Genomic DNA, 19,168 nt, shown 5'->3' with positions numbered 1-19,168 from the left:
GTGTGTGTCCTAGTTCTACATAAAAACATAGAGGAAAAGTGGTTATTACTAAGATTAGACTGTAAAAATTCGAATAACTTGTTAAAGTGATTGGGTTCATTACTGTCACACAGCTACAGTGTGAGGCACTGGCACAATGCTAACTTAGCATGAGCCAATTATAACTAACAATAACACTGATGATCATTATCAATGTTAACTACCACTGATACCTTTCAGCTGATGGTAACACTCAGCCTGAGGTATCGGCCTCATTAGCTGCTTCAAGATACCAGTGATGCAACATCAGATGCTCAAAACAAACACAACAGAGTTAAATGAAATAAATAAATAGATGTAAAAACATAAATCCAACTGTATGAGGCAAATAAACGCAGCAGGAAAACAATCTGAAGCTTCTTTAATCGAATGACGGAAACAGTTCATTAACTATTTGACAATGTTTCAGTCACTTGCTCCCAGCTGGGACCATTGGACCATTCGTCCTCAATCCAGACGCTTTCTGCATTCTGACTATGGCTGAAGCTCTTAATCCCGTTTCCTTCCACTCCATGTTACAGGAAACATCTCCTGTTTCATAAGGACCCACAGTATCCCACTGGGAGCTAACGCTGGGTCCGTTTACAAGGACATTTTTATTAGACTGGTGAAGTCTGTGAGATGTCTCTTAATAAAAGTCTCTTAATAAAATTCTATCATCAAATCTTCTTAATATTATAACAGCTGCAACTAATGAACCGTGAACCAGTTTTTTATATCAGAGATCACAAAAAAATACTGAAAGATAATCAAACATCATAGAAGACAATGTAAAGCGTCGTCTTCATTTCTGTTTTCATTGATAATGAACTCATACGATTCATTTTCTCTGATCATCAACTAATTATTTCAGCTCTTTTCTCTCTGTTAAAGTCTTTGTCAGTTTCTGCTGCTGTGAAAACAAACAGTAAATCTTCATCTTTCACCAACATCATCATCAAAGAGCAAACGAGGAAACCATGGTGTGATCTGATCTGCAGTGAGGGGACATGTTGGGACACGCAGGACAGGACAGGGGGACGGCCTGCGGGACCTGGATGTGGATTCCAGATGGATCCGAGCTCAGAGGCGCTCTCGCACTCCTAAAACCTGAACCCTCTCCTCTGTTTTATGACTCCTGTTAACAGTCAAAGCAAACGGCCGTCGTCTGGTCTCGCCGCTCTCACTACGTGTAATTCAGTTCATTTAAACAGGGGGAGAAAGAAAAAAAAGATCCTCACTGGACCTCAACTGTAGCAACTACGTTTTATTTTACACATTAGCTAAAGACACGTCTGGCAGGTTTTACTTTTCACTCTTTAGTTTTATTACTGTACCTAAGAAAAGTTCTGAACCAACTCATTAATTCATCAAATGCAAAATTGTTACTGGCATTATCTGAGAAGATCTGGGGTTGAGGCAGGAGTGGAGGTGGAGGTGGAGGTGGAGTTTGACAGGTGTACAGCTTCTCTCTGATCAGGCCGAGTGACGTCGCCTCTGGTTGGGTGTGAATTATTACTTCCTGTTGCGTGGCAAGGTGCTTGACCTCTGGACACTGTGAACAGGATGGACGCAGCCTGCTGGGAAAACAACACACACAGATTTGTTAACTATTGTCATAGATCTCTCCTTCACTCCCTGCTGCTTCTTTGAAAAGTTAAATTTAAATAATGAGTCGTCGAACATGTGACTGACATGTTGAAGATCTCACGTTGTATATGAAACTGTGTATATAATGAAGGATGGAACATCTGGATCTCAGTCCAATAGTTCTGTGCATCTTAGAAAACAGTAACAGGCTGCAGCTGCCGTCTCGCCTCTGCTCCGTGAATCTGCAAAAACACAGAGAGATTTTCAAGGAAACTGTCGGTTCAGTCATTGTTCCTGAAATTCTCATGGTTTTTCCCTCTGTTATGAAACAACACATCAGTTATGAATCATCACATGAGAGAAAACCACAGAAATGTGTTTACTCAACGGTTGAAAAGATTGTGGTCAGAGATCAGAGCAACAGAAGATTCACTGGTCATGAAATGATTCCGCTGAATAAAGTAACTGAGTACATTTACTCGGTGCTTCAGTATCATTGTTTTGTTTTTTATTGTAATATTGTGTGTGTACAATATTATTACAATGAGAAGAACATCATGATTCTGTCGGCTGCTGCCTCTCTTCACTTCACTTTTGGTCTTGAGAACACATCAGGTCCTCAGTCCTCTGAGGGGTCAAAGGTTAAATCAATTCAACCTGTGCTCTCTATTTGCTGCTGCTGTGACAAGGTCAGACAGGTCACTTCCTGCAGAGGGGACAAATGTGCAGCTCTCTCTGTGTCACCTGACGGTCGGGGTCTGGCCTTGTCATCAGCAGCCGCTGACGTCGGGATGTTTTTTCACTCCTCCTCCTCCTCGTGGATGCGAATCAGAGCGAGTCTGGCATCCTGTTCAAAGACACAGTGACTGAAGGAGCAGTGACTGAAGGAGCAGTGACTGAAGGAGCAGTGACTGAAGGAGCAGTGACTGAAGGAGCAGTGACTGAAGGAGCAGTAACTGAAGGAGCAGTGACTGAAGGAGCAGTGACTGAAGGAGCAGTGACTGAAGGAGCAGTGACTGAAGCGGCGGGTGTGCTGACAAGTTTTATTAGACTATTAGAGTTTTGGTAAAGTTGAAGGAAATTCTTTTTAATGCAGCTTAGCTGAGCTGTCTGCTCTCTTGTGGACGAAGACATCGGGTGTCGTTCCGGAAAAACAGCTGGAAAAATAATTAACTTAAAAAAATGAATGACATGAAGTAACTTAATGACTCACAGGTGAAGCCACATGATCAGCAAGTTCATACTGTAGGAGCTTCAGATTAATACCAGTCTCCTTCTGTACCACATTACTTCGTGTGCTCTGAGCTGCTTCAGTGCACAAGTGGAGGTTTTGCTAAAACATGCAACAGCCATTAAAAATGAATACAAAAACTAATTATAAAAAATCTGAAACTAAATCAAATGGTTGGTGAAATTATCAACTGTGATATAAAGTTTATATGAAACAAATCTTTGCATCAGGCTGAATTGAGCTTTTCACCTGCTGAGCTTTTATCAGTCTAATTCATCTTCATTACATTTTATTATTTGGTTTTATTATTTAAATGTACCAGTGTTCAAAGGTTCCACCCACTGGTTTCCGTTCACTCCCAGTAAACATGAAGCTTTTTGGTTCCTTATGATAAAAGTTCATGATGTTTCTCGTCTGGTGATGTTTGGACTGATCTCAGCTCTGTAACTCTACAACAACACAGTAACACAGCAGGAAGTCAAGGAGGAGAACATGAGGTGAAGTGAGGTACTGTAAGAGAAGGTGGGGGGATGGGAGAGTGGAGTGGGGGTGGGGGCTGGGTGGTACAGCTGTTGGAGCAAGCTGATCCCTCAGCAGCCCCAGCCCCCCCAACCTTTACACCTACGACAATAAATAAAAAACAGAGGTTGTAGTAGAGAACAGATCGTGAGCCGCTGGATGGAGCTGAAACAAACTTCCTGACACGGGCTGAACCACACATGCGTCAGTCGGGTTTCTTTGCTGCTGCAGATGCCAAGTTGGCTGCTGCATGTGTGGTGACATCAGTGTTTGGTTCCAGCCAGCTGGACGTCAGCAGTCATACAGTACCAGCAGCTGACATTCAGCCTGATTAAATGATCACTATGTGCCCTTCTCTGGGCCGCGGCTCGGGCTTACAGCAGAGGTGTGAATGAGTAAAAGCAGGTCCAGCTGAGATCTGTTGTCATGAGAAGATGGAACTAAAAGGCACAAGCCAGGTTTTTATCAGAGGTGAAGTTTAGTTTCAGCAAAGAAAATACAAATTAACAAGAGTTCAATCGACAGTTGGGGTCTGTGGAGCCACCAGACCCCTCACACAGAGGGTGGGTTGAAAAGGTTTTTACACGTCACTGCCTGATACATAAGCAGACGAGTTGTTACTAGAGAATTGAACGAGTCACTTCTAGAACCAGAGGAGGACACCGTCAGGGGTGGGGTCAGCCATCAATCATTACATGAACACTGACTGTAGTACAGAAACAGAGCCGAGCACGTCGACCAAACAATCATGCTCTATAGCATCAGGACTGCAACATTTGAATTAATCTGATGCAGCCTCAGGACAGAATCAGATGCACTGTGAAGGGCGATGACCAGACTTACACCGCCACAAACTGTTGGTTCACAGCTCAGTATCATTTTCCCGTCTGCCCACACCAACGTGCTGCAGCATGAAATCTGCCCCATGTTCAGGTCACACAGCGAGTCTGGTGTTCGAGCAGGCTGTGAAATGCCAGTATGCAAGAAAGAGCAGATTTACTGGCTTTAATTCCTCTCAGCGTCCTTCTTCACACATCTGGTTTAGCAGTTGATGGGACTGGAGACTGTGTCCGAGTCGTCACGTGCTCAAGATTCTGTGTCATGATGCTGATCAGCGAGAGTCAGATCAAGATTTCACAGTGTTCTTTGATTTTTTTAAGGCAACAAATTGGAATAAAAACATGGAATTGAAGAGACGATAGCTCCTGTTTCACAGTTATATCAGAAAGTATGAAAAATATTGATGAATATTTTCTCTGATACTTTTCACAGACTTGGTACTTAACAAGTGCATGAATACATCCATGCAGATATTTGCAGTGTATTACATCTTTTTGTATAGGTTAGCTGGTAGTATGATTGTTTATCATATATACATATATATATATATACATGAACCAAACCTGGGACAAGAAGCAGAAAATGACTTTTTAGAAAAGTTAAGAGTTCAAGCTGCAGATACGAGAGTCAACATTTGGCCACAAGAGGGCAGCAGAGCAAGCTGACAGATCAAACAACAACAATTCCAGTTTTCTAATAAACATAAAATACAAGGTTTAGTTTTTCCAAAGGAAATATTTATTGAAAATGCAAATGTACATTTGTATGATACAAATCCTCTTTAGCTCTTTAACTATCCAGGTGGATCTGTTTGATAAGAATTTAGTCCACAGAGAAACATGCATCTACAAGGCATCACCACACTTTCACCACACGTTATTTTCTTTGTCCTCACTGTTTTCTGTAATCAGGAGAAAAAACAAATCAAAGCTTTGGACCCAGTTCATTTTGTTTTCCACTCAGGCCGAATGCTTCTCTTCTCTCTGTGTTTTCATTCATAAAACAGCTGTGCTCTATCAAACTCCAATAAATAAATAAAGTGCTCCACATACAGCTGGATTAAAATCAGTTAATACACCTCACTAGCACCTATGTTTGAACATATATGTTAAATCAGTGGATATACAGTTTATTATCAGTCTAAAAGTGAAATGTCTAAGAATCTAAAACTTTATATAAAGAGTTAGATGTAACGTTATTTACAAAAACAGGCACAATGTCAGAAATCTGATGATGATGATGATGATGATGATGGCTGAACCAAACTGGGGACACTGAACACAGAGCTCAGAACTCACAGTGTCCATTTTACAGAATTTAAACTGTCTTTCTTTAGCTCAGAGAAGACAAACAGAAGATTAAACTTTAAGGTCTCACTCAGTCTTTCCTTCACTTTCCTGCGAGCTGACAAGGAGGCAGCAGTGCAGCACAAAGTCTGAACACGTGTTCACTAATCTGCAAGAGTTACTGGACATCTGATCTTTTCAGATTGTTTTCCTTCATCTATAACAGCAGATAAAGTTGTACCACGAATTTCTGCTTTGAACAACATCACAGTTTTTTTGTGACTCACATAGATCAAGAAGATTTTCTGCTGCCAGTAGTAAAACTCAAAGTCTGAACAGTTTACAGGTTGAGTCCAATTCATACCTGACTCCAACTTCATTTGTTAGAAGAGGAGGGAAGAAGGGCTGATGTTAAATCAAACACTGTGACAACCTTTAATCCATTTCTCCTCAAGTAATATTGTCGATCACAGCTTCATTCATTTCCTCTGATAAATGAAAACTCTCATGAACTCCAATGGGTCTATCATGTGGTATCTTACATGAGGGATACAAGCAGCAGTACCACCTCCCTGTCAGCAGAGTCACCAGAACAACTTACAGTACAATAACATGGTTCCTTACACATCCTTCATCAGTCACAGCTCAGTGTTCTGCTCTCACACTAAAACAATTTCATTCTTCTGCTCCTCTAAATGCTTTTCTCTTTATGTGTGTGTGTGTGTGTGTGTGTGTGTGTGTGTTTGCAGTAAGTGTGTGTTCAGGACCACTGGCAGGAGCAGTCCGTGGGCTCCTGGATGGTGTAGCTGACCCAGGTTGAGTTGCTGCTGCAGTAGAGCTGCACGGAGCGCCGCTGCAGCCCCGTCTCCCGGCAGCACTTGCAAAAGCGAGCGTAGGTGTTGATGTTGTAGTTGTAGATGCTGGCGGACGGACACTTCCCGTCACATGACACGATGTTCACCTGCAGGACAGAGAGAGTCAGTGCAGCAGAAACAATACTGGACTTCTACCCGGACCTTTTTCCCCAATTATTACTATAACACGAGAGAAAATATTAAAACATTAAAATAATAAAAGTACAGGCCCAGAGACGCTGAATTAACTCAGACAGTAAGGACACAACATACCGGCCTGTTGCTGCGACAGTCGTTCTTCCTGATCGTCATCCTCACCGTCACTTTCTGACACGACTTTCCATCTTCTTTACCTGTTCAGACGACAACAAACCACAACAAATCCAGTCGAGCAAAGTCAGCATGAACTATCCAGGAAAACCACCGCAGCAGCAGCCAGATGTAGAGAGACAGCAAAACATCAGGAAGGAGGAGAAGGAGGAGAAGGAGGAGAGGTATAGGCTGAGAAGAACCGAGGCTCATGCACAAACTGTGAAGCTGAAGCTGGAAAGAAATCAGACAGGAAAGCTGAACACAAAGAATATACAAAGACAACCATCATGCATGTATGGTGCACAGAAAAAAGCTTCAGGTAAATAGTTTGAACATGAAAACTGAATCGAACCTTTGAACAGTTTACACACAGATGCCTCGAACAGCTGCTGTTCACTGCAGTGAGGTGTCGGTGTGACACAGTGTCAATCAGCAGAACTCACTGAATTTACTGTAGCACCAAGTGTCCACCAGTTTGGTTTGTTACAGTTCATTGATGACACAGGATGACATTAAAAACATGTTTTCATATTATAATAAGCTGCTCTCATCTGTACATAGTATGAGTAGCCTAATATTTCTGGTATTTGTATTTACGTTTAACCTATTTAATTAACGATGATGCTGGATGTGACGTGTGTGTGAACTGTATCTTTTTGAGCCCTTTGATATAAAACAGAAAAACAACACAGGACATAACACGTGTAGCTGCTATGTTCGGCATTTTCCTGTTTCCACATTAGGAGTATTTATGTAATATCATGTTAGTATGATGACTGGCTCTAAAATACTCCCGTACCCATCAGTAAGTGTCTCTCACAAAAGGCAGAAGCCAGTAGAGAACTCCAGTACATTTACTTAGTTACTTTGCACAAAAGAAACCTGCATGTAAATGTAGTACCCTTCTAAGAAAACTGTGTATTTAAAACAATGTTGGATTTAATGTGTTGAAATTGAAATAAAGAAATAAAACAGCTGTTGGTAAAAGTGGGACTGATTTTAAATCAGCGTCTATAGTAACAGGAAGTTCATCCATAAATAACTTGAGTGTTTTATTCACATATAATAATAAAATAATAAAATTAACTAGTAGCTAATGATGTTAAAATGAATGTAGAGGAGTAAAAGTAACACAAAATGGAAATACTCCAGTAAAGTAAAAGTACCACTACATTATACTTAAGTACAGTACTTAGTTACTTACCACCGTCATCAGTGATTCAGATATGATCCAACACCACTGTCTCTATTTTGATTTTTCAGCCCTGTGTGTTTTACGTCTATTTAACTCTTGTTAATGCTCCAGTTACTTTACTCTGGACACTTGATCCTCAGACTGTACTGATGAGTCTTTAAGGATAAAATGCCTGACGCAGTAGCTTCAGCTTTAAAACCCAGCAGCTGTGCTGCAGCATGCAGATCTTCTACAGCAGCTACGTTTGGTGCAAACACTCCCGACACCAGCCCACATTGGTTTCTAGTGACTCATGCAGACGTCTAAGCCCGACTACTGGGCCACTACCAACAGTACATTGTTGGCAATCAACAATGCACTGCCCAGACAGTGCTAAATGGGGAAAGGGTTCAGCTGTTGTGTACAAGTACATGATCCACGGGGGGGGGGGGGGGGGGTGAATGCATGTTTCTGTCCTCTCAAATGTGACATCATTTTCTGGCCTCCGTGGATTCTTCCTTTCAGGGTGTCAATCTCTGCTCAAGGCAACTCATAAGCTGCCCTCAGACTTTAAGGCTTCATGAAGCGAGGAGATGCAACATGTCTGTTTTGTCTCATTTCACTTAAAGACCTGAAACGAGTCAGCAGCTGAGAGGACTGTTCTGTGGGGGGGGGGGGGGGGGGGGGGTTGCGGTCAGACTCTGGGGCTTCTGGAGTTTCTCATTGTTGTTTGGAGGGAGTACATTGTTGAATATCAACAATGGCACTGACAAGCCTTGTTGTTTTGGTACCTTGTTCACAGTTTGTGTTAACTGTGGGAGTCAAGGGGCTAACAGGGAAAGGGAACAGAGGGAATCCAGTACCTGGTGGGATTGGTACATGATGGTAAGCGGCAGCACATAAACCACAAACCCATTGTCATCAGATGCTTTTCAGTGAGCGCTCCTCCAAGAATTTGGCACTTTGAGAAGGTGTCTGTTGCAGTTTCTTACCAACAGGAGTGAATTCACTGAAAAGCACACTGACACATCTCTAATGTGAATAAACAGCAGACAAATGACATGGTCAAATCCAGACAACGTGGTTGAAGGTTTTGGACTGAAACAGACAAACTGAAGGGCAAACATGTTGGAAACATGTTGAGCGGCAGGTGAAGGCGCTCTTCAGTGTCAGCTGCAGCCTACAGCTCTACACTAACTACAGCACCGCTGCTACGCTCAGATCAGATACTCACAGGTTTTGCAGCATCCGTCCATGTAACTTACGACACTTCCACCGATCTGAGTGTAGATGAGGAAAAGATGAGGAAAGTGTGAGAAACGTTGCATAGAAGGAAAATCTGTTCCTGGGTATTCTCCTTATTTCACTCTGCATATATCAGAATTACAGTAAACATGAGAAACAAATCTGGAGGCAGCTAAAAAAACCTATGGATTAAAACCAGCAGCTTTAAATGTGTTTGTAAAGATGTTTTCTATTTATTAACAATTAGGAAACGGGCAGGAACAGTAGAATACAATGTAATCTAGTGCATTATATTACATACTGTAACAGACCTTCATACACTCTGTTTCATTGAAGGGGGGGCAGCTGAAGGAGTAGGAGATGAGTGTGGGTCCAGACAAAGTGTCAGCGCAGTCGAACTTCATGCAGTTTGACACCCAGGACTTCCCCGGCTGCACAGTAAAGAGATCAGTCGCAGTTAAACTCTATCATCAAACCAGAGGTCGATTCTTTTTAGTTCAACATTAACAAATCCATCAAAGGTCAAACTGACTGAACGGGGACAATAAGAACCAGACTGCAGCTGACTGTAGGAAAACATGAATAAATGGATTCATCACTAAGTGATGATTAATGAAACAAGAAAACTACACATTCATTATAATCAGAACATGTTTGAAAACTCTTTTTTTTAGAACCAGGTTAATCATTCTAATACAAAAACATAGTTAAACTTCTTTCAGCCATAAACACATCAACTACTAATCAGTCCAACCATGATCAGAGACTTCCTACCTTATAGAGAGCTGCCGTCCCATTCTCATGTTCATACAGGCAGGAAATGTTCTTACAAACACCACAACATGTTGACTGGTCCTTAGGAGGGATGTAGATCTGATTCTGAAGCATTCAGAGGTATGTTGTTAAATATTAAAAAAGTGTGTGTGTGTGTGTGTGTGTGTGTGTGTGTGTGTGTGTGTGTGTGTGTGTGTGTTGTATTCTTACTGGTTGGCAGTGGGTGGAGCAGTTGACTGTGGAGGTTCGGAGCAGGTGGAATCCACTCGCCGGGTCGAGGCTGCGGCTGCACTGCCTGCTGTGACACAAGCCGTCGTCTCCGTGTTCCACCAGCGTCTGACCCGGCCGCAGCACGCCGCGCTCTCCAAACACACACACTGCCTCGCGGACTGGACACAGAGAGAAGCTGCAGCTGTATTTTCTTACAAACTTTCTGGAAACCAGGATAAAATCTTCTGCTTGTTCAGTGTCTGCTTTTATTTATTTGTGTTTTTCAAAATAAAATCCACCAATAAGACAAAGGAAACTTATCAAGTGAGGAACAGGCAGCCTCCACCAGAACTACTCACCACACTTGTATCTTTTGCAGGCACACTGGTTCTGTGGGTCGGACAGGAAGGCCCGGTCCAGCTGGGCAGCCTCTCCCTGCAGAAAACAAAGAGAACCTGACCTGGATCACATTCATCTAGATAACACAAAGACAGAGAGTTGTGAACTATGAACAAAAAAGAGACATTTAAAGACCCGACGTTAGAGAGAGTTATCAAAAGTTCACATTCAAACTGACTAAGTGAATATGACGTACCAGGCCACACTTCGGGGAGGCGATCTTCTCACAGGAACACTCTGAGAACAGAAAACCCAAGCTCAAGACAGCAGTTAACTGAAAAATCGAACGTGACGTGAACGCATCATTTCCTGTCTTACCACATGACTGGTTGGGACAGCAACGACCTGGACTGGACACTGACACCACCGACATCCCAACAGGACAACTGACCTGTGGACACCTGTAGGGCTCACACACTGCATGCACACACACACACACACACACACACACAGACTTTACTTGAGTATTTCTACTTCCTTCTATCTCAGTACAATGCAGAGCACGTTTTACTTCATTCATTTGAGAAGTTCGGCTACTTTTAGATGAAATAGTGCAAACTACTAATAAATGATGATGTATTACATTCTCACCAGAATCTAAAGGTATTAAATTAGTTTCACATTTACCAGCTGCAACATTTCACACCACACTGTTTCAATAATCATGAACTGCTTCATAATATAAGCTATTTTAGTTTACCTAAGTTAAATTAGATTTTAGACAAATATTTACTTGTGCTTTCAAGTTTAGTGAACTTCTTTCACATCTGAAAATCCGACATTTAATCTGAGCTGACATTTAAAAGAAGTAAGAAAGGGGAGGTGGTTGTTATTAACGGGACAGAGGAGTTTGAGAAGTCACTAAGATGAGTGCGTGTGCTCTGACCACATTGGTAGGTGGGGCAGCAGCGGTCGGTGGTGTTGCTGTCGACAGTCAGCACCTCGCCATCCTGGCAGAGAGGAGGCTTCTCCTGACATGATGAACACACTGCAGGAAACACACACTTGTTTAAACCATTTGAATAAGTCACAGAACATAGACTTTCATTTGACAAGATATCGTGCAAAAGATTCAGGCACGTTAGACGTTTATTTTCTAATTCATCACACAGTACAAGTGGGGATCATGATACCATGTGATCAGTCCCTAATTTCAAATGTCTTCTAAGTATACTGAGAATAAGTGGCACTGTTTTGAAGGCAAAGAGCTGATTTGATTTAGTTTTTTTTCTCAGTGTGAAATTACTTTAAATAAAACAACTTCACTTTATTTTAGTGCCTAAAGCTTTTTGCACTGTTGTGTATGTTTCTGAACTGACTGCAGATGTGGGCCAGGCAGCAGCTGCCATCAGCTCTGGTAGCGATCAGAGCCTGGTCCTCTCTGCAGCTGGGAACGTCCGACTCGCAGAGTTCAGGATCACACTCTGCAACACACAGAAACCACAACATTCATGGAATAATTCAGCATTTTGGGAAATATCTAAAAATTAAAGGTCAGATGGAAACTCACCACACACGTAGTCTGGACAGCAGGAGTCCTGTCTGTAGTAGGACACCAGCTTCTCTCCATATTTACACTCAGGAGGGATTAAGTCACACAGGCTCTGGTTACACACTGCGGAGTCAGACATTACAGCGTCTCACTATCACTTCGATTTGGATTTATTGTTTAGTTGACGTACAGATTTAAAGAGTTATTGCTTCAGACACTGTTGATAAAACAAATTAAAGCATGTAGTGGGTTCAGGAACCCTCGTGACCTCACCGCAGACTTTCTGTGGGCAGCAGCTGGTGTCATCGGCCAGGCTGATGATCACCTCTCCTGCTCGACGGCACACAGGCACCGCCGTGTTGGAGCAGTTGTACTCCACAGGGACGATGGTGTCGTTGTCGCAGCGGTACATGCAGCAGGCGTCATTCGAGGCTTTCCACACTTCACCGTGTGCATGAGGAACGCCAGCGCTGTCAGTGCAGGCTGCAGAATCATACACAGATAACAGCCATGATTTCATTATTAATAGTTTAAGTACTGAAGCGGACTTCACTCTTATTTACAGGCATTGTGCAGTTTACAGTTAAGATTCTGCAACACTTGTGACTATGGTTTAAAGAAACTGCATTACAGGCTGTAAGACTGGGGTCTTACCACACTTCTCAGGAGAGATACAGAGGGCAGAGTACGGCTGGTGCAGGAGGGTTCCTTCAGGACACACACAGCCTTCAGTCAGGCCTGAACACTGCTCTGGAACAGAGTCAAAGTCGTGGTTGGGGCAGGACTGAGAGGTGCAGGCCGGCAGGCAGGCCTGATAGCGCAGAGCGTCGGGACACAGGAAGGCTACAGAAAGAGACATGGACATATACAGTAAGTCTCTCATATCTAGTAGTTTACTAGAAAACAGTGGAATTAACTGTTCTGCGTTGTGCTAATTTGAGACTAGACAGAAACCCAAGAAGAAGCTGGTTGGATAAAAATATGAACTTACACACTCGCAAAGATTCAAGCGTGTCACCAAATTCCATGTACCACAGAAATCTCACAACATGTATATTGTCACATCTGTTGCAACAGGTGAGTGTGAGGGAGCCCTGACTAGTCTGTTTGTCTAGGTTCTGTTTCACTTTTGTCTTTATAACTGCTATGAGAATCTGGATGTAGTCTTAATAGCCAAACATCTTACGGCAGTAATCCGGACTCCTCCACTCAATGCAGATATTGAATTTGTGGCATGAAGCTACGTAGGCAGCCAGAGCCACACACTGGTTGTTGACATACTCTGCATCTCGCACCCAAACCTCACAGAATGTGCTCGGTGGGACCTGAAAACAAAGAAACCTGGGTTTAGTTCCACTGACATGCTGATTCCCGTGTGAGGAACGGAACTTGGAATCACGTTGACAGGTGGGTTAACGTACAAAGGCGTGGCAGGGAGTGAAGGTGTGCTTCTCCAGCATGTCCAGGCAGATTGAGCAGTCGCTGGTGGAGCAGTTGAGCTCACGGCGGCGGCTCTGGCTGATGTAGCTGGTGGTGTTGGGAACCTGCCAGCTGTCAATGAAAATAGCTGGATCCTCACTTGCACCTACTGTGGTTCCGTTGGCCAAAGTCAGGTCGTTGGTTGGGTCTCCATCACAGAAACCTAAAATGAGTGCGAGCACATTATTAACCTATTATTACGGGTTGATAAATAAAAAGTTTCATTGCAACTTTTTATGGGTAAAAATGTGTCTATGACACATTTCTGTGTGATTAAGACCAGTTTTACCACAGAGGCCCATGGTGGGAAGCTTGCTGCTGGAGCTGTCAGTGTCAATCACCATCATGCCGGTGCTGTGGTACCACTGCAACTTTAGACCGGCCGGACTGCGGATCAGGTACATGTTTCCTGTGTCATAGATCTCAAAGCCATACTTTTTGAATCGAGGTTTGGCGTAACGTGAATTGATGTAGAGCTGAAACAAAATTCAAAATACACATTATCAGTGTGATTTCACTAATTTCAGTGTGTATATCTAACACAATAAAAATCAGGATAGGAGTGGATCTTACCCTCCTCTGCAGTCTGTTGATGATGATCTGATTGGATTTGTGTGTAATGTTGAGCGCCACCAGACACAGGTTGGTGAAATTCCACAGGTGCTTGAGAAAAGAAAACAGAGTCTTGTAGGAAAATTCATTATAAAGAGAGCTTAATAACAGTGATGTTGACTTACCGGTGACTCAGAGTCAGCAGGACACTCCTGAACCAGAACACTGACTGTCTCATTGGGCAGTTGGGTCACTATGTATGAGGCAGCCTTGTAGATGGCAACACTGTTCCCATCGAACGTGATTACATTCAGGTCTGGAAACATTGAGCAGCGACCTGGAACATTAAGAACAATGAAAAGCTGAAATCAGCATTTGACACAACCACCATATTGATATTTTAGTTATTGTTTATGTTTGGGTGTTGTCCTCACATGGACAGTCCCACTTAGGACAGCACTTATTTCCATTGACCAGAATGGCAAAACCAAGCAGGCCGCAGTTCGGAGGGTCAGAAGTAAAGGGGCAGCTCTGGGATTTGTTGAACAGGACAAGTTGGTTGTTGACACAGATGTACTTTGTGCACTCATCCACGATCTCTGCATATGGAGGCTGGGTAAAGATACAAATCAGCAGTCGCACAGCAAGAAAAACAAGCAGGAAAGAAATTAAGTTCAGTGTTCTGCCTGTGAACAACATTATATGAACAAAATGGAACTCGTCCTTTTAGTAATGTGTTAGCTGCACAATAACTGGACTTACAGTGCACATCCTCGTAGCTGATACAGCTATGGACGTTGTCCCCTCAGTGTGTCTGCTGGTTTCCACTGGTGTGTAAGAAGATGCTGTTGCAGGAAGTGTTGCTGCACCTGAAGTGGTTTGATCCACTAAGTGTGGCACAATAGATGGAACCACAGTGGCTACTGGGGGCGACGTTTTGGCAGGAGTAGGAATACTGGGCTCCTGGGTGGAGATCAGTGTATCAGGTGGAGGTGTCAGGGCTTGGGATGTAGAAGGTAACATGTCACTCTCTTTGGTTGTTATCTGAGAAGTGGTTGACTCTCTGGTGGTGATGGGGATCGCTGTAGATGTCGTCACTGTTGTGAGAGTGGGAGCAGGCACTGGGGTGGTCCCACTGGGAACTGCTGGTGTTGTGTCAGCACGTTTGGTTGTGGTCGCTGTAGCGACCAATTCGGCAGATGTTGTGATGGTTGTAGATGGCACTTCTGACGTTGTAGCAAGACTTGATACAGTCATTGGGCCAAGAGTGGTTGATATGCTAGTTACTGTTGGGGGACTTGTTGCTATGCTAACCCTTGTAGTCACTGGCCTGAAGGTTGACCTCTCAGTGACCCTTGGTGTGACTCTTGTTGTCACAGGTATTCTTGGTGTTGTTCTGAGGGTTGTAGTTCGTGTGATGGTTGTAGATGCTGTGGTTGGTGTAGCTCTTGCAGTGGAGACCAGCCTGGTGGTGACTTTTTCTGGGAAAGTTGTTGGCCTTCGAGTGGCCGAAGTGGAAGAAGACCAAGATGGAGGTGGTGTAGTAGTAGATCTCGTTGACACCTCCACCCTGCCCGTCACTGGGTGGGTTGTCTCAGTAATCGGCTGTATGATGACAGGTCTAAGTGTGGTAACAACATGTGGTGGAGCTCTGGTGGAGGCTGTGGTGGCACGTGTCTCAGGAGCACCAGGCACAGGTGGAGGTGTGACCAGTTTCCTAGTTGTGGTGGCTGCAATTTCTGCAGTAGAGATTTTAGGAGATGTTGTAGTTGTTGCCGTGGTGACTGTGGCAGCAGCTGAGGTTGCAGAGGTGAGAAAGGGTTTTGTTGTTGTTACTGGAAGATGAGGAACTTCTGTAGTTTTAGTGGACGTGACCACGTCGATGGCACTTTCAGAAGTGACTGCTGGTGTAGATTTCACCGTGGGACTGTAGAGTGGGGTGGAGGAGGTCTCCCGATGGGGGGGTTGCCAAGGCTTGGTGGTCCGCATAGTAGATGCAGGATGGGTGGAACTCACGGTTGTTGGTGACAGTGGTACAGTAATGGTTTGTGTAAGAGACACTGGTGGTGCAGTTGGTTTTGTTGTTAGAGGAGAACGTGTGGTCATTTCTGGAACATCTGGACGTCTTGATGTTGTTCTCTGAGTCGTTCTTTCTGTTGATAAGATGGCAGCAGACCAGGAAGTCCTCTCAGTAGAGGTTGTAGATGCAGGTACAGGAGGTGTTGTGGTGGTTACAGGTAATGTAGACGCAACAAATTCAGGTATGGTCACTCTTATTGTTGTTGTTCTCCAGTGTGTAGCAGCTGAAGTAGCAGCAGATGCTACAGTTGTAGTCGGTACACTGATTGTGCTGGATGTTGGTAACTCAGGAATTGATGCAGTGGAGGTTGTCAGTTCAGTGTGAGTGGGATACCGAATCTTCTCTGTGGTAACAGATGGTGATGTCTTTCTGGTGGTGAAAGGCTCTTCTGGTGTGACTGACTCTTTGGTTCTGGCTGAAGTCACTGTGGGCAAAGACACTGCTCCTGTTTTGACAGGAGGCCGGGTTGGGAGAGGTACAGCGGTTGTATGTGTTGTGCTTGGTAAACCAGGAGGGATGGGTATAGTGGTGGTTGGGGGACGTCTCTCTGCTGTTATAGCCTTTGTGCTGGTCTCTGTGGTAGCAGTAGTGGCTGTACTGAAAACTGTAGTCCTGTCTGTTAGTGAAGACGTCTCTGAGACTGGAGCAGGACTAGAAGCTGTTACAGTTGATGTAACCATTGGTGAATGTGTTGTAGCCTCTGTGGTCTCTTTGGTTGGCTGCACCACAGGAAGTCGAGTACTGATGGTGATTGGCTGTTCGACAGAGCTGGAGGTGGTGGAGGAGGTCGTGGTTGTACTTGGTGGCAGGGGTGCAGCTGTGGTGGTGAAAAGTGGCTGCAGAGAGTCAGGGGGTTTGGTGGAGGACGTTAATAGAGTTATCCTGGATGTGCTGGGGCTAAAGGGGCTGACAGCAGTGCTCAGGGTCCTGGTCACCTCAGAGGTTGTAGCTGTGGACACGACTTCTGTCACTTTGACAGTAGACAGTGGCTCCACCACTTCTGGCCTGAAGGTAGGGGGTGCTGTTGGGGAAGATGGGGCTTTTGAGGTCCTGGGAAGTTCCAGTGCTGCAGAAGAAGAAGTGGTGACCGGTCTAGTCGACTCGTCGAGTGAGGATGGTTCCTTAGAGGGGGTGGGCTCCATGCTCACAGCAGGAATAGTGGTGGTCATTGTAGTGGTAGGACTGGTGTGTGAAGGAGGAGATTCAGTAGTGACTGTGGTCTTCACGGAGGTGGTGGCTGGAGAAGTTCCAGCCACAGATATTAGCTGAGCAGTGGACGGTGTCACAGCTGAAACTGGGGCCTTAATACCTGAAAGTAAACAATAAACAGTGTTTCGGGAAATGTGCTGAATCTCAGGGTTAAAAGCTTCATGATACATTTTGGGAAACAGCAGAAAAGTAAGAAACACATACTTTGTCTAAATAAAGATCATTGTAAACCACTGCAATAATCTAAGTAACTCACTACTTTGTAAAAGTTCAGTAACAACATTCATATCAACCTCTTTCTGCAGCAGGTGTTTCTGTTCCACTCAGTTTATAGATTAAGAAACTTTCTTAATTACAAAAACAACAGTAGCATTTCCAAACTTTATTATTAGTATAGTATTTGTAGCTCATGAGGTGCTGATGATTTGTTTAGTTTATAGTTTTAGTTTATGAGCAGCTTGTTCCACATATAAACAAACTATTAACATCTGCAAAGCAAACACCACTGAAAACAAACTTACAGTCTTCAACATAGACGCATCGACGGGTGACTTCATCCAAGACCATGTGTGGGGAGCAGACAGGGAGGCAGCCCTCCACTCTATACACAGAGCAACAGGTAGTTAGAGACAACCCCAGAGCTCTGAGATACAGTTTCTGTATTTGTATTTATTATATAATAAATACACGTTCCCACCTAGAAAAGGTTCAATAGTAAACTGTGTAAAACTTAATTTAAAGAAACTCTAACACAGCACAGACATTAGATATCCTAATGCTGATGCAAGTCATGAGACAAACACCCTGAGAAAAGGTAGGAAAACCTGCACATTTTAATTCAAGGACATATTTGGAGATGAGAATGAGAAATTCCTAGGGAGAAAATGTTAGTGCAGGTTTTCTAGTCTCTAGCTGTGATGGGACGGGGAGGGTTCTCACTGCGGTATGGTGACGCAGGCTTCAGCAGATGGGTCGCTGCAAGTCTTGAAGCAGGGGCTGATGCAGGAGTCGTATCTCCACTGACACTTTGGACCTGGTGGGGTCTCTGGGCTGGGGCCTGGAGGACAACACACCACACACAACACTTTTACATCAGGGTCACATGCAAATGATGCATTTTCTGCCTGAATTAATGTCATAGAACAATAAAGCATAAACCAAAGTAAATCTCTGTGAAACCAAAAGAAGCCTCATGCTCAGAGTGCACTGGTGGACACTGGTAGACCAATGGTACATGTAAACGCCATGTAACCATAATAACCCCCGTTTGAGTCCGGCTTGGGTTCTTTGTTGCATATCACACTCTCTCATCACACTCTTCTCTCTCTCTGTTTCCCATCTGCTTTTCTACTATGAAACAATTAAGCAAATCTAAAATGTCTTAAAGCATCATGATCATATAGTTGAAGACAGAACTTTATGGAGCTAAACAAAGAATCTGTTTCAGCCCAGATTTATTCACAACAACCACTTAATGAGTTCTGTGCATCAAATGATGCACAGAACTCATTATCTAATGAGTTAATGAACTAATCTTACCACCAGGAACTACACAGTTTTAAAAACATCTCATTGCTCCTGGCATTACTGTATTATTTCTGGCTCTTTACAGGTGTTTCATGATTGCTTGGAAATATGCAGACAATTGTCAGTATTTAAGGTCTCAAAGGTTTGGGATTCAGTTTCTTGTCTAAGGACATTAGGACATGTGGCCAAAAGGAACCAGGAGTCTACTGCTTAACCATCTAATCTACACTGGCTAAATGTTTTCACAGAGCAGTATTGTGATTGACTGATGTGGACAATGTGTCAGACGTGTTCTGACAGCTGGAAATCCAATCTGTTCCTTGTCCATTGATTAAAACAAATGCTGCTGTATTTGAAGTATTGTGTTTGGACTGGCT

At 43.6% G+C, this 19,168-nt stretch overlaps 1 protein-coding gene across 1 annotated transcript in view; it reads right to left on the bottom strand.

The window, feature by feature from the left end:
* Window positions 1-5,459: 5,459 nt before the first annotated feature.
* otog (otogelin) overlaps window positions 5,460-19,168 on the bottom strand; it is a 41,548-nt gene continuing 27,839 nt past the window's right edge. Inside the window, exons 33-55 of the mRNA XM_026378633.1 lie at window positions 18,204-18,321; window positions 17,786-17,865; window positions 14,738-17,364; window positions 14,410-14,587; window positions 14,161-14,312; window positions 13,997-14,086; window positions 13,713-13,899; window positions 13,366-13,586; window positions 13,131-13,269; window positions 12,599-12,787; window positions 12,218-12,427; window positions 11,963-12,067; window positions 11,772-11,876; window positions 11,339-11,440; window positions 10,771-10,869; window positions 10,649-10,689; window positions 10,413-10,488; window positions 10,054-10,232; window positions 9,844-9,948; window positions 9,381-9,500; window positions 9,059-9,104; window positions 6,612-6,691; window positions 5,460-6,445 (exon numbers count right to left, since the gene is read on the bottom strand). Of these exons, the coding sequence (XP_026234418.1) occupies window positions 6,245-6,445; window positions 6,612-6,691; window positions 9,059-9,104; window positions 9,381-9,500; window positions 9,844-9,948; window positions 10,054-10,232; window positions 10,413-10,488; window positions 10,649-10,689; window positions 10,771-10,869; window positions 11,339-11,440; window positions 11,772-11,876; window positions 11,963-12,067; window positions 12,218-12,427; window positions 12,599-12,787; window positions 13,131-13,269; window positions 13,366-13,586; window positions 13,713-13,899; window positions 13,997-14,086; window positions 14,161-14,312; window positions 14,410-14,587; window positions 14,738-17,364; window positions 17,786-17,865; window positions 18,204-18,321 (5,450 nt within the window). The 3' untranslated portion in view covers window positions 5,460-6,244. The remainder of the gene's footprint in view (window positions 6,446-6,611; window positions 6,692-9,058; window positions 9,105-9,380; window positions 9,501-9,843; window positions 9,949-10,053; window positions 10,233-10,412; window positions 10,489-10,648; window positions 10,690-10,770; window positions 10,870-11,338; window positions 11,441-11,771; window positions 11,877-11,962; window positions 12,068-12,217; window positions 12,428-12,598; window positions 12,788-13,130; window positions 13,270-13,365; window positions 13,587-13,712; window positions 13,900-13,996; window positions 14,087-14,160; window positions 14,313-14,409; window positions 14,588-14,737; window positions 17,365-17,785; window positions 17,866-18,203; window positions 18,322-19,168) is intronic.

This window comes from Anabas testudineus, chromosome 3 (assembly GCF_900324465.2).
Source record: "Anabas testudineus chromosome 3, fAnaTes1.2, whole genome shotgun sequence".
NCBI lineage: Eukaryota > Metazoa > Chordata > Actinopteri > Anabantiformes > Anabantidae > Anabas > Anabas testudineus.
Note: the sequence above shows the minus strand (reverse complement) of the source record. Positions and strands in the feature narration are given on the sequence as shown.